This window comes from Cetorhinus maximus, chromosome 14, assembly GCF_964194155.1.
Source record: "Cetorhinus maximus chromosome 14, sCetMax3.hap1.1, whole genome shotgun sequence".
Taxonomy (NCBI): Eukaryota; Metazoa; Chordata; class Chondrichthyes; order Lamniformes; family Cetorhinidae; genus Cetorhinus; species Cetorhinus maximus.
This window is the reverse complement of record NC_135892.1, coordinates 16,849,616-16,870,777: the sequence shown is the minus strand read 5'-3', so window position 1 is coordinate 16,870,777 and position 21,162 is coordinate 16,849,616. Positions and strand designations below refer to the sequence as shown.

General features: G+C 44.1%; 1 protein-coding gene across 1 annotated transcript in view; it reads left to right on the top strand.

Moving 5' to 3' along the window:
- Positions 1–21,162, top strand: part of dtd1 (D-aminoacyl-tRNA deacylase 1) — a 223,332-nt gene that overhangs the window by 175,797 nt on the left and 26,373 nt on the right. The window contains exon 5 of the mRNA XM_078556575.1: positions 18,693–18,868. Within this exon, the coding sequence (XP_078412701.1) occupies positions 18,693–18,848 (156 nt within the window). The 3' untranslated portion in view covers positions 18,849–18,868. The remainder of the gene's footprint in view (positions 1–18,692; positions 18,869–21,162) is intronic.

The following is a 21,162-nucleotide window of genomic DNA, read 5'->3' as shown; positions in this document are numbered from 1 at the left end:
AGAGTCCACCTGCCAACCAATCAGCACTCTGTTCTCATGCAGTATAAATTATTGTTCCCTTTACTGTCAGTTTATTTTGCGTAGCTGTCCTGATGAGTGCAGGATGAAAAGCTTTGCTAGCATGTCTCTTTTTTCAGCAACGCTCAGGTATAACCTGTTCTGCTCTATGTCTGCTGCATCATTTACAAAACTGGGGGTTCTCAATTTTTTTGTTTTTTAGGAAGCCTTTTCAAATGGATTAGTAATCATGGATCCCCCCCATCTAAATTATAAAGGTATATAATACCTGGGTGAACTTGTATTTTGTTGCCCCTTCTTTGCGTTTAACTACCATTGATGAATCAGTACTCCTCCATGTTGAATACCACTCGGAAGAAGCACCAAGTGTGTCAAGGACACAAAGTATACTCTGGATGGGGCACATCAATGCCCATAACCAAGAGTGGCTCGGTAATACCACTACTGACTGAGCTGGCTGAAACCTTGAAGGACACATCTGTCAGTCTAGGCCTGTGGCAGGTGGTGAGGGAGCCACAACAAGATAGAAAAACCTGCTTGGCCTTGTCCTCAACAGTCTACCTGTCTCAAATGCATCTGACCATGACTGTACTAATAGGAGTGACTGCTGCATTGTCCCTTTGGAGACAAAGTCCTTTCTTCACATTGATGCCGTCCTTCATGTTGTGTGGCACCACCAATGTACTAAATAGGACAGATTCAGAACAGATCTAGCAGCTCAAAGCTGGGCATCAGAATGGTATTCAACTGCAATCTGTAACCTCATGGTCCGGCATATCCCCCACTTTACCATTACCATCAATCTGGGGGATCAATCCTGGTTAAATGAAGAGTGCAGGAGGGAAGGCCAGGAGCAGCACCAGGTATACTTAAAAATGAGGAGTCAACCTGCTGAAGCTACAATACTGATCTACATGCATGTCAAACAGCAGAAGCAACATGTGATAGACAGAGCTAAGAGTACCCACAACCAAGATATCAGATCAAAGCTCTTCTGTCCTATCACATCCAGTTGTAAATGGTAGTGGACAATTAAACAAATGACTGGAGAAGTGTGTCTACAAATAACACCATTCTCAATGGTGGGGGAGCCCAACACATCAGTAAATCATCCACACAATGCTGAGTGGATGATCCATCTCGGTCTCCTGCTAAAGTCCCCAGCATATCAAATTCCAGTTTTCAGCCAATTCGATTCACTTCACATGATATCAAGAAATGGCTAAAGGCATTGGATACAACATTATGGACCCCAACAACATCCCAACAGTGGAACTGAAGACTTGTGTTCCAGAACTAGCCATGCTCCTAGCCAAGCCTTTCCAGTACAGTTATAACACTGGCATCAACCCGACAATGTGGAAAATTACTGCTCCATCAGTCTGCAATCAATCATCAGCAAAGTGATGGAAGGTTTCTTCGGCAGTACTATCAAATGGCACTTACTCAGAAATAACCTGCTCACAATGCTCAGTTTGGGTTCTGCCTGAATCGCGCGGCTCCAGATCTCACTACAACCTTGATTTAAACATGGACATAAGAGTTGAACTCAGGAAGTGAAGTGAGAGTGACTGCCCTTGATGTCAAGGCAGCATTTAACTGAGTTTAGCATCAAGGAGCTCTAGCAAAATTTAAGACAATGGGAATTAGGGGCACTGGTTGGAGTCATGCCTAGAGCAAAGGAAGATGGTTGTAGTTGTTGGAGGCCAATTATCTCAGCCCCAGGCCATCACTGCAAGAGTTCCTTAGGGCAGTGTCCTTGGCCCAATCATCTTCAGTTGCTTCATCAATGACCTTCCCTACATCATTAGGTCAGAAGTGTGAATGTTCGCTGATGATTGCACAATGTTCAGTACCATTCATGACTCCTCAGATACTGAAGCAGTCCATGCCCAAATGCAGCGAGACCTGGTCAAAATTCAGGCTTGTGTTGATAAGTGGCAAGTAACATTTGGGCCACACAAATGCCAGGCAATGACCATCTCCAACAGGAGAGAATCCAACCAGCTCCCCCTGACATTCAACTGAATTACCATCACTGAATCCTCACCATCGACATCCTGGGGGTTCCCATTATCTGGAGCGACCTTTTAAATACTGTGGTCATAAGAGCAGGTCAGAGACTGGGAATTCTGTGGTGAGTAACTCACCTCCTGACTCCCCAAAGCCTGTCCACCATCTACAAGGCACAAGTCAGGAGTGTGATTAAATACTCTCCACTTGCCTGGATGAGTATAACTCCAACAACACTCAAGAGGTGCAACACCGTCAACCACAAAGCAGCCCACTTGATCCACACCCCAACTGCCACCTTAAACATTCACTCTCTCCACTACTGATGCACAGTGGCAGCAGTGTGTACCATCTACAAGATGCACTGCAGCGACTCATCAAGCCTCCTTCGACAGCACCTTCCAAATCCGTGACATCTACCACTTAGAAAGACAAGGGCAGCAGATGCATGGGAACACCACCACTTGCAAATTCCTCTGCAAGCCACATCCTGGCTTGGAACTATATCACTGTTCCTTCACTGTCACCGGGTCAAAATTCTGGACCGACCTCCCTAACAGCACTGTGGGTGTACCTACAGCACAAGGGCTGCAGCGGTTCAAGAGGCAGCTCACCACCTTAGGGATGGGCAATAAATGCTGGCCTAGCCAGCGATACCCACATCCCATGAATGAATAAAAAAATGTACCTTACCACAGACAACTTGGGTAACCCCTTCCTCATAGAAAGCAAGGAAGTGGTCAGACAGGGTCTTCCCCATCGAATGCTGTGTTGTCTGCTGTTTATGAGGAAGTTGTACAGATTATGTTCAAGTTTACTCTGTTAATTGTTTCTATTATCTTAAATGGAATTGAAGTAGGTTTGATAGATCTGTAGTTGCTTTATGTTAATTTTGTCACCCATTTGAAATATGGCGATCACAGTAACCTGCTCCTAATTTACTAGCACTTTCCTGGTGTCCATTAGTTCCCTTGTAATGACTGACGCTGTTGGTGCCTTGCTCATTGACAGGCTTGTCTTTCTCACAATACCATTTATCCTTGAGAATTTCTTCACTTTAAATCATTTCAGCAGGTTTAGGACTTCCATCTCATTTACATTAACATCTTCAGTTAACATCTTATATATATTAACAGCTTCTGAAGGAGGGTCATATGGACTTGAACCGTCAACTCTGTTTCTCTCTCCACAGATGCTGCTGGACCTGCTGAGTTTTTCCAGCGTTTTTGGTTTTTGTTTCAGATTCCCAGCATCCACAGTATTTTGCTTTTACCTTCAGTTAAGCCTTGTCACTGAATTGAACACGTTGTTAACGTCTTCCATAAGACGTAGGAGCAGAAGTAGGCCATTCAGCCCATCGAGTCTGCTCTGCCATTCAATGATGAAGCGTTTTGTCACTTCTTAACAATTAAGAATACACACACAGCTATCTGCTTCTGAACTCCGACTTCCTGTGTGAAAAACTGAAGGTTCCTTTATTCCTTATTGTCCACCAGAGGGAAATACATCTGGGACTTAGCACACCCTACTGCAGGTTTTACATAACAATTCGTTTTTATTAAAATGTCCTTTTACAAAAAACGCATAAACATTAAACACAAACATCACAAATAAGGTCATGCTGATCTGATAACCCACTACTCCACTTCCCTGCCTTTTCTCCATAACCCTTGATTCCCTTACAGATTAAAAATCTGTCTATCTCAGCCTTGAATATACTCAACGATCCAGCCTCTACAGCCCTCTGCAGTAAAGAATTCCACAGATACACTACCCTCTGAGAGAAGTAATTCCTCCTCATCTCTACCTTAAATGGGTGCTCCCTTACTCTGAGATTATGGTCTTTGGTCCTAGACTCTTCCACAAGAGGAAACAACCTCTCAGCATCTACCCTGTCAATCCCCCTAAGAATCTTATATGTTTCAATGAGGTCACCTCCTATTCTTCTAAACTCCAATGAGTACAGGCCCAACCTACTCAACCTCTCCTCTTAAGAAAAGCCCTCCATACCCAGGATTGACCTAGTGAACCTTCTCTGGACTGCCTCCAATGCCAGTATATCTTTCCTTAGATAAGGGGACCAAAACTGTTCACAGCATTCTAGGTGTGGTCTAACTAGTGCCTTGTATATTTTTAGCAATACTTCCCTATTTTTATATTCCATTCCCTTTGAAATAAAGGCCAACATTCCATTTGCCTTCCCTATTACCTGCTGAACTTGTATGCTAGCTTTTTGTGATTCATGCACAAGGACCCCCACATCCCTCTGTGCTGCAGCTTTCTGCAGTCTTTCTCCATTTAAATAATATTCAGCTCTTCTATTCTCCCTGCCAAAGTGCATAACCTCATATTTTCCCACTTATATTCCATCTGCCAAGTTTTTGCCCACTCACTGAACCTGTCTATATCCCTCTGTGGACTCTTTGTGTCATCCTCACCACTTACCTTCCCACCTATTTTTGTGTCATCTGCAAACTTGGTGATAGTACGTTAACTTCCCTCATCTAAGTAATTAATATATATTGTAAATAATTGTGGCCCCAGAACTGATCCCTTTGGCACTCCACTAGTTACAGGCTGCCATCCTGAAAATGCCCTCCTTATCCCAACTCTCTGTCTTCTATTAGTTAGCTGATCCTCTATCCATGCTAATATACTACCCCCAACACCATGGGCTTTTACCTTATTAAGTAGCTTTATGTGCAGTACCTTATCAAACGCCTTTTGGAAATCCAAATATGTTGCATCTACTGGTTCCCCTTTATCTATCCTGCTTGTTACCTCCTCAAAGAATTCTAATAAATTTGTCAGGCATGATTTCCCCTTCATGAAGCTATGCTGACTCTGCTTGATTATATTATGCATTTCTAAATGCTCTACTATTATATCCTTTATAATACACTCCCACATTTTCCCAATGACGGATATTAAGCTAACTGGCCTATAGTTACCTGTTTTTTGTCTTGCTTTCTTTTTTAATAGGGGTTTGACATTGGCAGTTTTCTGGGACTTTTCCAGAATTTAAGGATTCCTGGAAGATCACTACATGAGATTAGTGCATCCACTATCTGTGTAGCTACTTCTTTTAATATCTTCGGATGCAACCCATCAGGTTCAGGGGACTTATCGGCCTTTAGCCCCATTAGTTTCCCTAGTACTTTTCTCCAGTGATAGTTATTGTATTTATTTCCTCTCCCTTTTTGCTCCTTGATTATTTAGTATGTTGGCCAGGGGCTGCAGAGAAACTTCCTGAGCAACTTTTGAACTGAAGTAACCTGAGCTCGGTCACTGGCCTGAGCTGGCTGGAACCAGTTTGAATTAGCAAAGACAAAGGAAATGTGATGAGACACAAGTCCTTATTTAGGAAAGGAGTAACGAGGTTAATGCTACCTAAGTCTTGGAACAGAGCCAATGAGAATATGCCACAGACTAGGCAAGCAGGCCTAAACCAACGGGAGAGAGACAGCACAGCTTGAAGAGATAAGATTCAGTATAAGACTGGAGGATTTCGGGTGTGGAAGCAGTGAGAACTCCGGAGACCAACCATCGCAGAAGCGGAAGAACCTACGTCAGAATGTAGGGATGACATTGAAAGAGAGAGAGAACGGAATGCCTGGCCAGCTTCAGCTCTCCTTTTTGGGTATTAGCTTTTATATTCTGTGACCACTCAGGGAGTGTTAGAGAAACCTAGTGGGTGTGCGTTTAGATCCTAGTTTTGGGTATAAAACTGTATAACCTGCTGTAAACTGTATGTCTATATTTAACCAGACGTATAAGCTATATGTAGATAATCTAACGATGTGAATAAAGCAAACTGAGAGTTAGGAGAGAATTGACTCTTCTCCTCTTTGTACTAAGCCAACAACCGTTACCGGTGACTTCTGGCAACAAGTATTTTTGGTATGCTATTACTGTCTTTTACCGTGAAGACTGATGCAAAGTATTTATTCAACTCCTCTGCCATTTCCTGGTTCCCCATTATTATTTCCCCAGCCTTGTTCTCTAAGGAGCCTATGTTCACTTTGGCCTCTCCCTTCCTTTTTATATATTTAAAGAAGTTCTTACTGTCCATTTTTATATTACTTGCTAGTTTACCCTCAAAGTTTATTTTCTCCCTCTTTTTTTGGCCATCTTTTGTTGGTTTTTAAAACTTCCCCAATCTTCTGGTTTACCACTAATCTTTGCCACATTGTATGTTTTTTTCTTTCAATTTGATACTACCCTTAACTTCCTTGGTTAACCACGGTTGGTTTATTCCCTTCCTAGAACCATTCTTCCTCACTGGGATATACCTTTGTCGTGAGTCATGAACTATTTTCTTAAACCATTGTTCATCGACTGTCTTTTCTACTAAACTCCTTTCCCAGTCCACCCTAGCTAACTCTGCCCTCATTCCTTTGTAATTACCCTTATTTAAGTTTAGCACAGTTGTTTCTGACCCAAGTTTCTCACACTCGAACTGAATGCGAAATTCTACCATGTTTTGGTCACTGTTTCCTGGGGGACCTCTCCTGAACTCTGGGCCTTAATTTCTTAATTGTTTCTTTTTGTCTATTGCTATTAGGGAGGAAGTCATGCTTCATTTGCACTTGGCCTTGATTAGGATCCATTTAGATTATTGTGTTCCGTTTTGGACACCTTTCAGGGAGGATATATTGGTCATGGCAGGGGTGCTCATCAGAATAATCCTGGCCTTAAAGGGTTAAATTATGAGAACAGGTTGCATAGACTTGATCCTTGAATTTAGAAGATTAAAGGATGATCTGACGGAGTTGCCAACTCGAGTTGGATGTTTTCCTGGAGGTTTTACCTCCTTCGAACAGCCCTGCCTGTCAAACAGCCCTTTTCTCTCCAACTCTCCGCACTTTTAAATACATGAAAGTGTTGAAAGAAGCTGAATTTTTTAAAAATAAAACTACACACTCCTTTTTGATGATTTTTTTTCCTCTCTCTCCTGGATCGCTGCCAGCTGTATGCTGCAGATTAATCATTAATTCCTGCAAACTCCAGGACAATCCTGGCGTTGGCATCCCTGTGATCTGATTGAGACAGTTAGCAAATAGAAACAAGGGCCGGGATTTTCCGGCCCTGGTGCGGCCGATCCCGCAGGCCATTCAAGCGCCCCTTGACACCGGCGGGACCGGTAGATCCCTCCGGAGGGAGGGGCTGGAAAATTCCAGCCAAAGTATTCCCTCCAGTGTGTAATTCAGAACGAGGGGGCCTAACCTTAAAGTTAGAGCTAACTCGTTTAGGAGCGAAATCAGTAAGTATTTTTTCCACACATAAGGTAGTGGAAATCTGGAATTCCACCCCCCCACCACACCCCCGCAAAGCAGAAACTTATAACATAGAGATTGACAGATTTTTATTTGGTTTGGGTATTGAGAGATATGGATTAAAGCAAATAGCATTGAGGTACAGATTAGCCAAGATCTAATTGAGTGGCAGAGCAGGCTCGAGGGGCTGAATGACCTCCTCCTGTTCACATAAACATTTTTGTAATCTTGGAAGTTGTCAAGTGTTCAAGCTGCTCTGGAAAGGTTGACAAACCTCCGACGGCGAGCATTTTGTTTTCAATCTAACAACGTACGACGGCAATTTTCTGCATCGTTTTACAAGCACCTACTAACCTTATTTGGGAATTTAGATATTGGCTCCCTAACTTAGCGAATGTCATTTTCATTTGCTTCCCGCATGTACAAAGTGGGGATAAGAGTGAACTGCAAAGGCAGGCCAATAATTTCAGCGTTTTGAGCTGAACTCTGGGTGTCCTGTTTGTCCCGGCAGAAGTTATTTGCGTTGCCGTGGTGATTGATTCGGTGGAGGATTTATTTTTGTGAAAGCTGATGAAAAATGTTCGGAAGGTCTTTTTTTCATCTGCAGCCCGAGTATCAGAATAGCAAAATCCGAAGGGCACTTTGATTTATACAGAATCACAGAACGATGTAGCCCAGAAGGAGGCCATTCAGCCCTTGGAGACTGTACTGGCTCTTTGAAAGCACTATCACATTAGTCCCAACTCCCCTGCCTTTTCCCCATAGCCCTGTCAATTTTTTTTTTTATCTCTTCAAATTCTCCTCTGAAAGTCACAAATAAATCTGCTCTCACCGTCCTTTCAGGCAGTGCGTTCCAGATTATCACAACTCACTGCTAAGAAATGTTTCCTCATGTCGCCTCTAGTTCTTTTGCCAATCCCCTTAAATCTGTGTCCTCCGGTTACCGACTTCTGGAAATAGTTCCTCCTTAGTTACTGTATCAAAACACCTCATGATTTGAACACCGCGATCTAATCTCTCCTAGACCTTCTCTGCTCTCAGGAGAGCACTTCCAGCTTCACTACTTATAGTCAAATATTTATTATTTATATACATTGTTACACTTAGAGAACATGAGCAATTTGGGAAATGCACACATGTGAGATAAATGGCTGAACGTCCAAGTTTTGTTCTTATTCATTCACGGGATGTGGGCGTCGCTGGCTAGGCCAGCATTTATTGCCCATCCCTAATTGCCCTTGAGAAGGTAGTGGTGAGTAAAGGAATATTTTCCGTCAAATCTGCTATGTAAATCATATCTGTGCGGCAGTTCAACAGTACAAGCAAGGCCCAAATATTATACAACAGTACTATAAATACAGTGTCAACAAGTGACTCTCCATTAGATTGGGTCTCAACACTGAGCAAAACCTGTTCCTGACACAACAGATCCACTGCAACTACTCAAACTCTGACCAACCCCAAGGCTTTATAGATTGGCAACTTTATTAATTCCTTACCACAATCCTTGTGATTTCCTCCAGTATTTTTTTCTGACAAGGTTGTGCTTATTTTTTTTTGCTTAATTGCTGAAAGCATATACACCCCCAGTGCTAAAACTGACTGTTTACCAGCTCCTGTATTTTTTTTTAAAAAAATGCCAGCATAATTTTGGATTTCCTCTAAGGCTCATAGAATTAATCAAACAGAAGGGAGGCCATTCAGCCCATCATGCCTGTGCCAGCCCTTTGGTAGAGCTATCCAATTATTACCACTCCCCTGCTCTTTTTTCTTTTCATATATATTCACCCAGCTCCCTTTTGAATGTTAAGTACTGAGTTTGCTTTCAGGCAGTGCATTCCAAATCACAACAACTCGCTGTGTATAAAAATACATTTTCTTATGCCGCCTCAGGTTATTTTGTCAATCACCAAGTGTCCTCTGGTTACCAATCCTTCTCCCACTGGAAGCAGTTTCTCCTGCTTAACACTATCAAAACCATTCATGCTTTTAAACACCTCTATCAAATTTTCTCTTAACCTTGTCTGTCCTGAAGAGAACAACCTTAGTTTCTCCAGCCTCCCCACATAACGGGAGTCCCTCATCCCTGGTATCGTTCTAATAAATCTCTTCTGCACACTCTCCCAAGACCTTGACATCTTTCCAAAAGTGTGGTGCCCAAAATTGAACACAGCCTGTCAGCTAAGGCTTAAGCAGTCTTCTTAAACGTTTAGCATAACTCCCTTGCTTTTGCCCTCTGTTCCTCTATTATTAAAGCCACGGATCCGGTATAATTTTTTCGAACAGCCTTCTTAACTTTGTCTTTCCACCTTCATTGTGTATTTACAGATTCAGGGTCTCTGTTCCTGCACCCCCTCTTGAAATCGTAACATTTAGTTCACATTGCCTCTTTTCATTCTTCCCATCAAAATGTATCACATAGAATCATTTGGATTACTTATCATAACAGTATGGAAACAGGCCATTTGGCCCAACCAGTCCATGCCAGCACTGATGCTCCACTCGAGCCTCCACCCATCCTTTCTTGTCTAACTCTATCAACATAACCCTCTATTCCTTTCTTTCTCATTTGCTTATCTAACTTTCCCTTAAGAACATCTATAGTATTTGCCTCAACCATTCAGTGGGGTATAGTGAGTTCCACATTCTCACCACTCTCTGGATAAAGAAGTTTCTTCTGAATTCCCTTTTGGATTTCTAGGTGACTATCTTACATTTATGGCCTCTAGTTTTGCTTCTCCCCAAAATTGGGAAGGCTCTCTGTCTATCCACCCTATCAAAACATAACTTGAAAGACCTTTGTTATGTGACCGCTCAGCCTTCTCTCCAAGAGAAAGACATTCAGTCTGTTCATTCTTTACTGATAGCTGTAAACTTCCAGTCCTGGTATGATTCTTGTAAATCTTTCTTCCACCCTCTCTAGTGTCTCCATATCCTTTTTCAAATATGGTTACCAGAACTGCACACAGTGCTCTAACCAAGGATTAGTACATGTTTAACATAACTTCCCTATTTTTCAATTCTACCCCTCTAGAGATAAAAACCCTAGTGCTCATTTTTTTTTAATGGGCTTATTAACCTGTGTCGCTATTTTGAGTGATTTGTGCATTTGGACTCTCAGATCACTTTCCTCCTCCAACCCATTTAGATTCCTATTTTGCAAGTAGCATGTGGCCTTCTTATTCTTCTTGCCAAAATGTAATACCTCACACTTACCAATGTTGAAATTCATTCACCAATTATATGCCCAAACTGCAAATTTATTAAAATCTTTTTGTAATTTGTTACAGTCCTCCTCAGTGTTGCAGTATCGACACCCCCGATCTAGTGACATTTGCAAATTTAGAAATTATGCTTTTGATTTCAAAGTCTAAATTATTAATATTAATTGTAAACAACAGTGGTCCCATCAGCGATTCTCGTGGAACAATGCTTCTGCCACATTGAAGAGCTACTCATTACCCCCAATCTCCCCTTCCCATCTGGCAGCCAGCTAGCTATCCATTCTGCCACTCGCCCCCTGACTTTGCATGATCCGACTTTATTCATTAGTCTATTATCTGGTATCCAATCAAAGTCCCATTGGAAATCTAGATAGGAACATTGGACTTAGGAGGAGGAGTAGGCCATTCAGCCCTTCAAGCCAGCTTCGCCATTCAGTAGGATCATGCCTGATCTGGTAGTGTAGTGGTCTCAACTCCATTTTCCTGTCTGCTCCCCATAACCCTTGATTCCCTTGTCTATCAAAAAAATTTCTAACTCTATCTTGAATAAATACAATGACCCAGCCTCCACTGCTCTCTGGAGAAGAGAATTCTGCAGACTAACATATCTCTATTCATAGTCGTTTGGTAGTACAGCACTTGAATATTGCTGAAAAGAGAGACATGATGTTGAAGCTTTTCATCTTCTAGTAGGACTGATACACAAGAATACCCAATCTCAAAGGAAACAACAATTTATGCTGCATTACTAACATACTCTTTATTGCATCAGCTGCATTTCTAACTGTTACCTCTTCGAAAAATTCAGTGAGATCCAGCAAGACTTACCCTTTTGAAATCCATGCTGACCATTCATTCTTCCTCCAGTGTATGCCAGCACTTATCTCTCTCCCTCGGCTCATGTGGACCCTACCCTCTCCCCATTCACACGTCGCTGCGTTAAATTTCATCAGACATTTGTCTGCCCATTTCACGATTCTGTCTGTGCCCTTCCGATGTGCGTGACTATCCTCCTCTGTTTTTTTAAAAAAAATTATGTTTCCAAGTTTTGTATCATCTGCAAACCTTTGAAATTGTGCCTTTACATCAGCCTTTCATCACACAAAAGACTTGGTGGATTTGGGAGTCAAGTAAGTACATCAGTAAGCAAAGCTTTAACAAGGAAGAATACTCAGAGACTGGCTTTGAGATGCAAAGCTTTAGAATAAGTGCAGTTTAGGAGCACAGTGTTATTGTTGGCAATTTTTTTTTCCACCTCGGTTTCCTCCTCCACCCTCAGTCCTTTTGGGGGTTGGAGTGAGGAGAAGGGTAAAGAATTAGATATTCTTCCAAGTACATTCCACGATGAAGGTATTAGAATCCTTACAGTCATCAATCCCGGTGGCATTTGGTTTGATTTTTCTCTGAGCCACAAACGTTTATCCTAAATTCCAGTCAACCTCGGAGTCAGGAATCTGGGAATGAACACGGGATGGCAGAAGGGAATCACATTGCAGACATCCCTGAAGCCAACCGATGGTGCAAAAAGTCAACAAGCTTCAACGTTACTGGTGCTCGGAAGTATTTCCTTCAAATGGGTCAGAAAAGTATCTTATTCCCAGGGCTGTCTCCCACCTGGATACCAAAACAAACATACAGACTATTTTACAGGATGGCGATATTCATTTTTGCTATGTTTTTCACGCTGCTTCAATACGATGTTGTCATTGACACATTAATGATTGTGACCGTATTGCAGGTTTAGTGAAATAATTCACCTTTAACTCTATAGCTATTGTAAGATATAGGGTGAAACTTTTTATTTAGACCAGAAAATATTGCACTATAATTTTTATGTTATACCTCTGGGGACTGGCGGTGACCATATCCTTCATCCTTTGTACAAATGGGTCACTGAGGAAGAACATAATGTTCATCATGTCCCTAAAAGCTGCCGTTGCATTAAGTGAAAAGGTACCAATGTAAAGCAACTGAAACAGTTATAACTTTTGAAAGGGAACAGAATGGAGGAAGTTACTCAGTTTAAGCTCCTTTCTCCCTCTTTTTAAAAATAAGTTTTTTTTAAAAAAGACATTTTGCCGTTTGTGTTGCTCAAGGCAACTTGTTTGTGACCACCCATGTCTCGGCGATCTGCTGTGTCTGAGTGACCAGGAGCAGGTCTCTGCAGCCCAGATGTATGCAAAATATGCATCAAAAGGAGACTCTCATTATATTGGGCATTGTTCTCTTTATTACTGAGCGATTTGTTGCTGACTGCCCTTCAGTATTAAATTGAAGCACAAGAAAATGCAGAACCAACATAAATCTGCTCCAGGAACACGATGACGGGGACCTGGGCTGTCCCCCACAAAGTGTAATGATGAGAATGTGGCCCAGTGATCTGTCCTTGCGCCAAGAAACTTAGTTTAGTGGAGCTAAGGTTTACTCCCAATAATTCATCCAATCCAGGTTGGGAAAAGTCCTGGAAATATGCAATTCCAACAGCCAAGATCTTTTACAGTTGTGAACAATTAAACTGCTTTGTAACCGATAATGGTATGGAAAGAATACGTCAGTGTTTGCCATGGTTTCATCGTAATGCCACTGTGTTTAGCAGTGGAAGGAGTCCTTGGTCAAGTAGCGTGCATTGATTAATTAGTGAAGATTGCAATGCGCCCAAAAGGCAAAAACAATACCAGGATCTTTGAAAGCAATACTAGATGAGCATTCTCTAAACCTAGAAGCTGAAATATTGTCATCAATTCTCTTCACTATGCTAATTTTATAGACTCATAGACGTTTACAGTGCAGAAGGAGGCCATTCAGCCCATCGTGTCCATGCCAGTCAACAACGATCTAGCTACACTAATCCTATTTTCCAGCGCTTGGCCCATAGCCTTGGAGGCCATGGCAATGCAAGTTAATATCTAAATACTTCTTAAATGTTACGAGAATTTCTGATTCAATCGCCCTTTCAGGCAGTGAGTTCCAGACTCCCACCACCCTCTGGGTGAAAACGTTTCTCCTCAGCTCCCTTCTTCGCCTTTTACCTTTTATCTTGAATCCATGCCTCCTGGTTATTGACCCTCTACTATTGGAAAAAGTGCCTTCCTATCCACTCTATCTATGTTCCTCATAATCTTATACACCTCTATCAGGTCCACTCTCAACCTTCATTGCTCCAAGGAAAACAACCCCAGCCTTTCCAATCTTTCCTCATAGCTCAGACTCTCCAGCCCAGGCAGTGCAGATTATTTGGGATCCACAGGTGAAAACACAAATGATTTAGAGCAAGACAATTTTTATTCTGGGCGGACTCTGTTACTGACTGACACATTTCACTTTAATTCCTTCTGGAACATTCCTTCCCACGTCTTGGGTGGGATAACTATACGCTGTCACCAGATGTAACTCTGGAGAATGGTGCCACTGAATGGACCTGATGTGTTTGACAAGAGCAGTCAAAGGCCCAGAGACCTCGGCTGGAATTGCCCAGCCCCTCACGCCGGTGGGATCTCCCAATCCCGCCGATGTGAACGGAGATTTCAATGCTTCGCTGGCCCCGCCACAAGAGAACCCTCTGGGGAGGGCTGGCGAATTCATGCCCTTGAGTCAGATTTTGCTGTCAGAATAACAGTGAGGCTAATGGCGCATGAATGGTACGATGAGGGGGAGATGGGTGTTTAAACAGCGGTATCGAAAAAATTGCTGTCTGCCACTCCATGATTAGCATCTCTCTGTCTCACCAGCGACATACATTGAATTTCATGAAGTTGCTGTATTTGCACAATGGATATGAACAAAATCTGCTGCAGATATTTAGGACTAGTAATTACAAGCATTAGTATCCATTTAGTGATGTGCTAAAGGGCTTCCAATCGACCTCTCTGGCATTGAAAGGTAACTATTTTAAGTGTGGTGTCTCATTCCTTCAGGTTGTGAATTATTTTAGGAGATTTTTAAAATGTCAGAGTTTGAATATTTTTCTCTACTTTTTCTGTCTCTTTTCTCTCTTTCTTAACCCAGTCTTTCTTTCCCTTTCAGTACCTGTTTTGACATTACATTCATCCTCCTCAATCCTCCCATTGTTTATTTCCAACCCTAAAATCTCATTGGTTAAGGAGATAATCCTGTTGGTCTTCCTGCCCATTTTATTTCCCAGGTACCCTGTTTCCCTGGGAGCACTGACATCAACTCACCCTTCCACTAACTTTGTGGGCAAAATCTTTGGCCGGGATTTTCCAGCCCGGTTGTGGTGGGACCCTCCACGGGACATTCAGCGGCCAACCAAAATTCCATTGACTCTCGGCAGGACCGGACAATTCTGGTGGCTGGTGAGGTCGGAAAATCCCACCCTTTGTATCAACAAGGTACAGGGGGAGGTCCAGCTAACAGCAAACGTTTACACATCCTGCAGAGGCAAAATCTCACCCATTTTACTTTAGTAACCAGATGTCCAAACTAAGACAAAAACAAAAATTGCTGGAAAAACTTAGCAGGTCTGATAGTATCTGTGGAGAGGAAGACAGATTTAACGTTTCGAGTCCGTATGACTCTTCATCAGAACTAAAGAGAAATAGAAATGAGGTGAAATATAAGCTGGTTGAGGGGGGTGGGACAAGTAGAGCTGGATAGAGGGCCAGTGATAGGTGGAGGCAAAGGAGAGATTGCCAAAGATGCCATAGACAAAAGGACAAAGGGGTGTTGACGGCGATGATATTAGCTAAAGGATGTGCTAATGGTGACATTAAGGGTAGAAAGCAGGATGAGCAAGTGACAGATGGCCCTAGTTGGGGTGGGGTATGGGGAAGGGATCGAAATAGGCTAAAAGGTGGAGATAAAACAATGGATGGAAATAAATTTTAAAAATAATAATAGAAATAGGTGAGAAAAGAAAAATATATAGAGAAAAATATGTATAATATTATTAGAAAAAAGGGGGATCCAAAATGGGGTGAGGATGGAGGAGAGAGTTCATGATCTGAAGCTGTTGAACTCAATATTCAGTCTGGAAGGCTGTAAAGTGCCTAGTCGGAAGATGAGGTGCTGTTCCTCCAGTTTGCTTTGAGCTTCACTGGAACATTGCAGCAGGCCAAGGACGGACATGTGGGCATGAGAGCGGGATGGTATGTTGAAATGGCAAGCGACAGGGAGGTCTGGGTCATGCTTGCGGACAGACCGAAGGTGTTCCGCAAAGCGGTCACCCAGTCTGCGTTTGGTCTCTCCAATGTAGGGGAGACCGCATTGGGAGCAGCGAATGCAGTAGACTAAATTGAGGGAAGTGCAAGTGAAATGCTGCTTCACTTGAGAGGAGCGTTTGGGCCCTTAGATGGTGAGAAGGGGGGAAATAAAGAGGCAGGTGTTGCACCTTCTGCGGTTGCATGGGAAGGTGCCGTGGGAGGAGGTTGAGATGTAGGGGGTGATGGAGGAGTGGACCAGGGTCTCCCGGAGGGAACGATCCTTGCGGAATGCCGCCGGGGGGGGTGAAGGGAAGATGTGTTTGGTGGTGGCATCATGCTGGAGTTGGTGGAAATGGCAGAGGATGATCCTTTGAATGCGGAGGCTGTCGGGGTGATAAGTGAGGACAAGGGGGACCCTATCTTTTTCACATGGTCCATCACTGACACTTCCCTTCCCTTCCTTGACCTCTCTGTCTCAATTTCAGGTGATAGACTATCCACCAATATCCATTACAAGCCCACCGACTCCCACAGCTACCTCAACTACAGCTCCTCACACCCCGCTTCCTGTAAGGACTCCATCCCATTCTCTCAGTTCCTTCGCCTCTGTCGCATCTGTTCCAATGATGCCACTTTCAAAAACAGTTCTTCTGACATGTCTTCCTTCTTCCTTAACCGAGGGTTTCCACCCACGGTGGTTGACAGGGCCCTCAACCGTGTCCGGCCCATCTCCCGCGCATCCGCCCTCACACCTTCCTCTCTCTCCCAGAACCATGATAGGGTCCCCCTTGTCCTCACTTATCACCCCACCAGCCTCCACGTTCAAAGGAATATCCTCCGCCATTTCCACCAACTCCAGCATGATGCCACCACCAAACACATCTTCCCTTCACCCCCACTTTCGGCATTCCGTAGGGACCGTTCCCTCTGGGACACCCTGGTCCACTCCTCCATCACCCCCTACACCTCAACCCCCTCCCACGGCACCTTCCCATGCAACCGCAGAAGTTGCAACACCTGCCCTTTTACTTCCCCCCTCCTCACCGTCCAAGAGCCCAAACACTCCTTTGAAGTGAAGCAGCACTTCACTTGCACTTCCCTCAATTTAGTCTACGGCATTCGTTGCTCCCAATGTGGTTTCCTCTACATTGGAGAGACCAAACGCAGACTGGGTGACCGCTTTGCGGAACATCTTCGACCTGTCGGCAAGCATGACCCAGACCTCCCTGTCACTTGCAATTTCAACACACCATCCTGCTCTCATGCCCACATGTCCATCCTTGGTCTGCTGTAATGTTCCAGTGAAGCCCAACGCAAACTGGAGGAACAGCACCTCATCTTTCGATGAGGCACTTTACAGCCTTCCGGACTTAACATTGAGTTCAACAACTTCAGATCATGAACTCTCACCTCCATCCTCCATCCCCACCCCCTTTCCGATCCCCCTTTTCTCTAATAATTATTATATATTTTTTATATATATATTTTTCTTTTCCCACCTATTTCTATCATTATTTTTAAAATTTATTTCCATCCATTGTTTTATCTCCACCTTTTAGCCTATTTCGATCCCTTCCCCCCACCCTACCCCCACCAGGGCTATCTGTACCTTGCTCGTCCTGCTTTCTACCCTTAATGTCACCATTAGCACATCCTTTAGCTAATATCACCACCGTCAACACCCCTTTGACCTTTTGTCTATGACATCTTTGGCAATCTCTTCTTTGCCTCCACCTATCACTGGCCCTCTCTCCAGCTCTCCATCCCACCCCTCCTTAAACAGCTTATATTTCACCACATTTCTATTTCTCTTTAGTTCTGATGAAGAGTCATATGGACTCGAAACGTTAACTGTGTTCCTCTCCACAGATGCTGTCAGACCTGCTGAGTTTTTCCAGCAATTTTTGTTTTTGTTTCAGATTTCCAGCATCCTCAGTATTTTGCTTTTATTTTTTTGTCCAAACTAAGAGTTCAAAGGATCAGAGCAATATTGTCTGATATTTTGCTGCTGATACTGTAAGGAATGTCTTGGATTGCTGCACTGTATTGATGTGCATCTGCAGTGGCTCATCCACAAGCTCTTCACCGCATTCTGATTATCATGGTTAAGGTGAAGCTACCTTTCGCGGTAGCTAAAGATACAAGCTACATTTGTTCTCAAAAAGAGATGATTAAAATTTTACAAAAGGGAATCTGTGATCAGATTTAGAGATGTGTTTTATCCAATACCAGAACAGGAGAATCAAAGCTAAGTTTAACTCATGAATAATTGACCTGGAATAGGTTGCTACCTGGTGCAATAAATAATGTATCTCCTGAACCAAACAAAAGGGAATTGGGGTATTTTGCTGACTGAAGAATGAGTGGAGGGACTTTTTGGTTTTTTAACATCATTACTGGGGATGCGGGCATGGCTGGCAAAGTCAGCATTTATTGCCAGTCCCTGGCTGCCTGTTGAGAAGGCGCTGGTGAACCCGCCCCCTTGAACCACTGCAGCTCATATGGTGACGGTGCTCCCACAGCGCTGTGAGGCGGGGAGTTCCATCGACTCTGATCCAGCGACGATGGATGGGAACGGCGGCGAGATGTTTCAGAGTCAGGATGGCGTGCGACTTAAAAGAGAACTTGCGGGCGCTGGCGTTGCCGTGGATCTGCTGCCCCCGCCCTTGTGAATTGGCGGAGGTCACGGGTTTGGGAGCTGCTGTTGGAGACAGTGACGGGGTGGGAGGGAGTGAGAAATACCCCGGGTCCAGTGAAACGAGACGGCTGACGGAGGGAGTGGGATGGTTTTGAATGGTGTCTCCGCTTTCTCTGAGAGCGGGCTGAATAGAACGCACGGTGGCAACTGCAGGTCTGAGCTCCAGGGAATGCCCCAGCTCCTCACCATTGAAGTGTAGTCATTAGGAAAGAGTTGGCAATGCCTGCGGTTATTGCGAGATGCTGAAGAGCCGACAATGTTCATGAGGCTTATTGAGTAAAACTTCTCTTTTATATGCTTTCAGTTTACGAAACTGGAAAAACAGCAGCAAAGAAAGGAAAAGACCAGAACTAAAGTACCTTCGGAATACACCAAGGAGAAAAGTGCCTCACGCAGCAAAGATGACCCCAGCGCGAGCAGTGGTGCCGATGGGGATGTTTCATCAGAAAGAGAGCCCTAACTTTTCAGTGTAGAACACTGGTATGTATATACTGTTCCATCGTTTAACTCCTGGTTTAACTACATTCTGTATTTTACACTGTGTTAGCCCATTTCTCCTCCCCCGAACTTGGCGCCCAGTTTAGAGTTGGAAATGCAACGGCAGAACATAAGAGCCTAAAAAATAGGAGCGGGAGTGGACCACCTAGCCCATCGAGCCTGCTCCGCCATTCAGTACCATCGTGGCCTGATCTTGGGCTTCAACTCCATTTTCCCGCCTGCTCCCCATATCCCTTCATTCTGTGAACGGCGAGTCTCAGTTATCCGGCCCATTTGTCAGAGTGTTATCGCTGGATATCTGCTGCTCCGCCATCATTTGCTGCTATGACAACCTGGCAGACCCCCTTAATCACGGCGGCTGAGAAGGGGGGGTGACCGGAATGAACGGCGTTTCACCCACAAAGCCCCGACGATCAGTCAGTAAAGCTGTCCCAAGATTGTAGCTCGAAGGAGGATCTGAGGGGTAAGCAAAAATCAGCCAGTGGTTTCCTGAATTGGGACAGAAAGAAAACGCATTGCATGGAGGGATACTTAAGTGCCAAGCTATCAGCTGTACTGTTCCAGTTCAAAACTGGAGACGGTGAGGTAAGGCTGAGTAGGCCTGAGTTAACTCTACTGCAGGCCCAGCTTGGCAATGATGACAAGGGGATAGCCCAGGCTCACAGACACGGAAGGTGCCATCTCTTACTTTCTGGCAACGGATGCACAAGCTTTTAAGGCACCCCCTTGCATATTAATGCATTTGGTCCATCAAGTCCATTCTGGCCACCTGTAAAGCCGCCCAGTCAATCCCGTTCCCCTGCCCTATCTCCGTGGCCCTGCATGTTTATTTCCCTCGATTGCCCATCCACCTTCCTTTCAAAATCATTGATCGTCTCTGCTTCCACCACCCTCGGGGGCGGTGAGTTCCAGGTCATTACCACTCTGCATAAAAATGTTCTTCCTCACATTCCCCCTGCACCTCTTGCCCAAAACCTTGAATCTGTGTTCCCTTGTCCTTGTACAATCAGCGAAGCTTCTCTCTGTCTTTATCGAGAGTTATCATAATCTTGCACTTCTCTATCAAATTTCCCCTCCGACACAATTCTTGACTATCAGTGTTCACTTGGCCTTTTCATTGCAAGTGGCATCACAGTTGAGCCACATCCTATTCTGAGCTGGCACCCAGGAGGCAGTGAGTGGATTGTAGCCTGCGCCTCTGCAGGATTTTCTCCTCTGTGATCTCTTTTGCTGCGCCAAGTCCGGGTTGTACTGACCCTATCACCAACCCTGACTGACCACTTAACTTAGTGCAAGCCAGGAACCAAAGCCAAAGCTGGTGTTAATAATTCGAGAATCGCAGAATTGTCACTGCACAGGAGGCAGCCATTCGGCCCATCGTGTCCGTGCCAGCTGTCCGAAGGAGCAGAGCACCTAATGCCCATCCCCCCCTCCCCCCCCCCCCCCCCCCAAACCTTCTCCCTGTAACCCCGCACATTCTTCCTTTCTAGATCATAATCCAATTCCCTTTAGAATGTCCCGATTGAACCTGCTTCCACCACACTCTCAGGCAGCACATTCCGGATCTGAACCTGGGACTACATATTATAAACCGGGGAGAAAGTTGACACTATTGACTAAAGAAGGATGGTGGGGTTAATCAATACGAGGGGTCCTTGCGACATTAGCACCACAAATTAAACAAAGATCAAGGCTTCATCGAAAAAAATTGCTTCAGAGGGAGAAAATTAATGAAATAGAGATTGTGGCTGCTCTGGGGGAGGACTAATTATCGGAGCTGATTGGCAGGGTTGGAAAGACGTGGTATCGATAACCAGCTTTTCCCTCTTGGTGCCACATGCGGGTTGGGCACCACTGACTAAAGGGTCCACATGGAGCGGGTGAGGTGAAGACTAGTGAGGTCAGTGAGCGAGTGGGAGCTACAGTGGAGGGAAGAATTAGGAAGTGGCTATTTACATAGGAACATAGGAAAAGAAGCAGCTATTCCTCGAGCCTGTTCTGCCATTCAGTGAGACCATACCTGGTCTGTGACCTAATGCCATTTGCCCTACATTCCTTAATACTTTTGACTAACAAAACCCTATCGATCTGAGTTTTAAAATTGACAATTGATCGAGCATCATTTGCTGTTTTGCGAAAGAGTTCCAAATTTCTTCCACCTTCGCATGAAGAAATGTTCCCCAATTTCACTGATGAAAAGTCTGACTCTAATTTTTAGACTAGGCCTCATTATTATAGACTCCCCAACAAGTGGGGATAGTTTCTCCCTATCTATC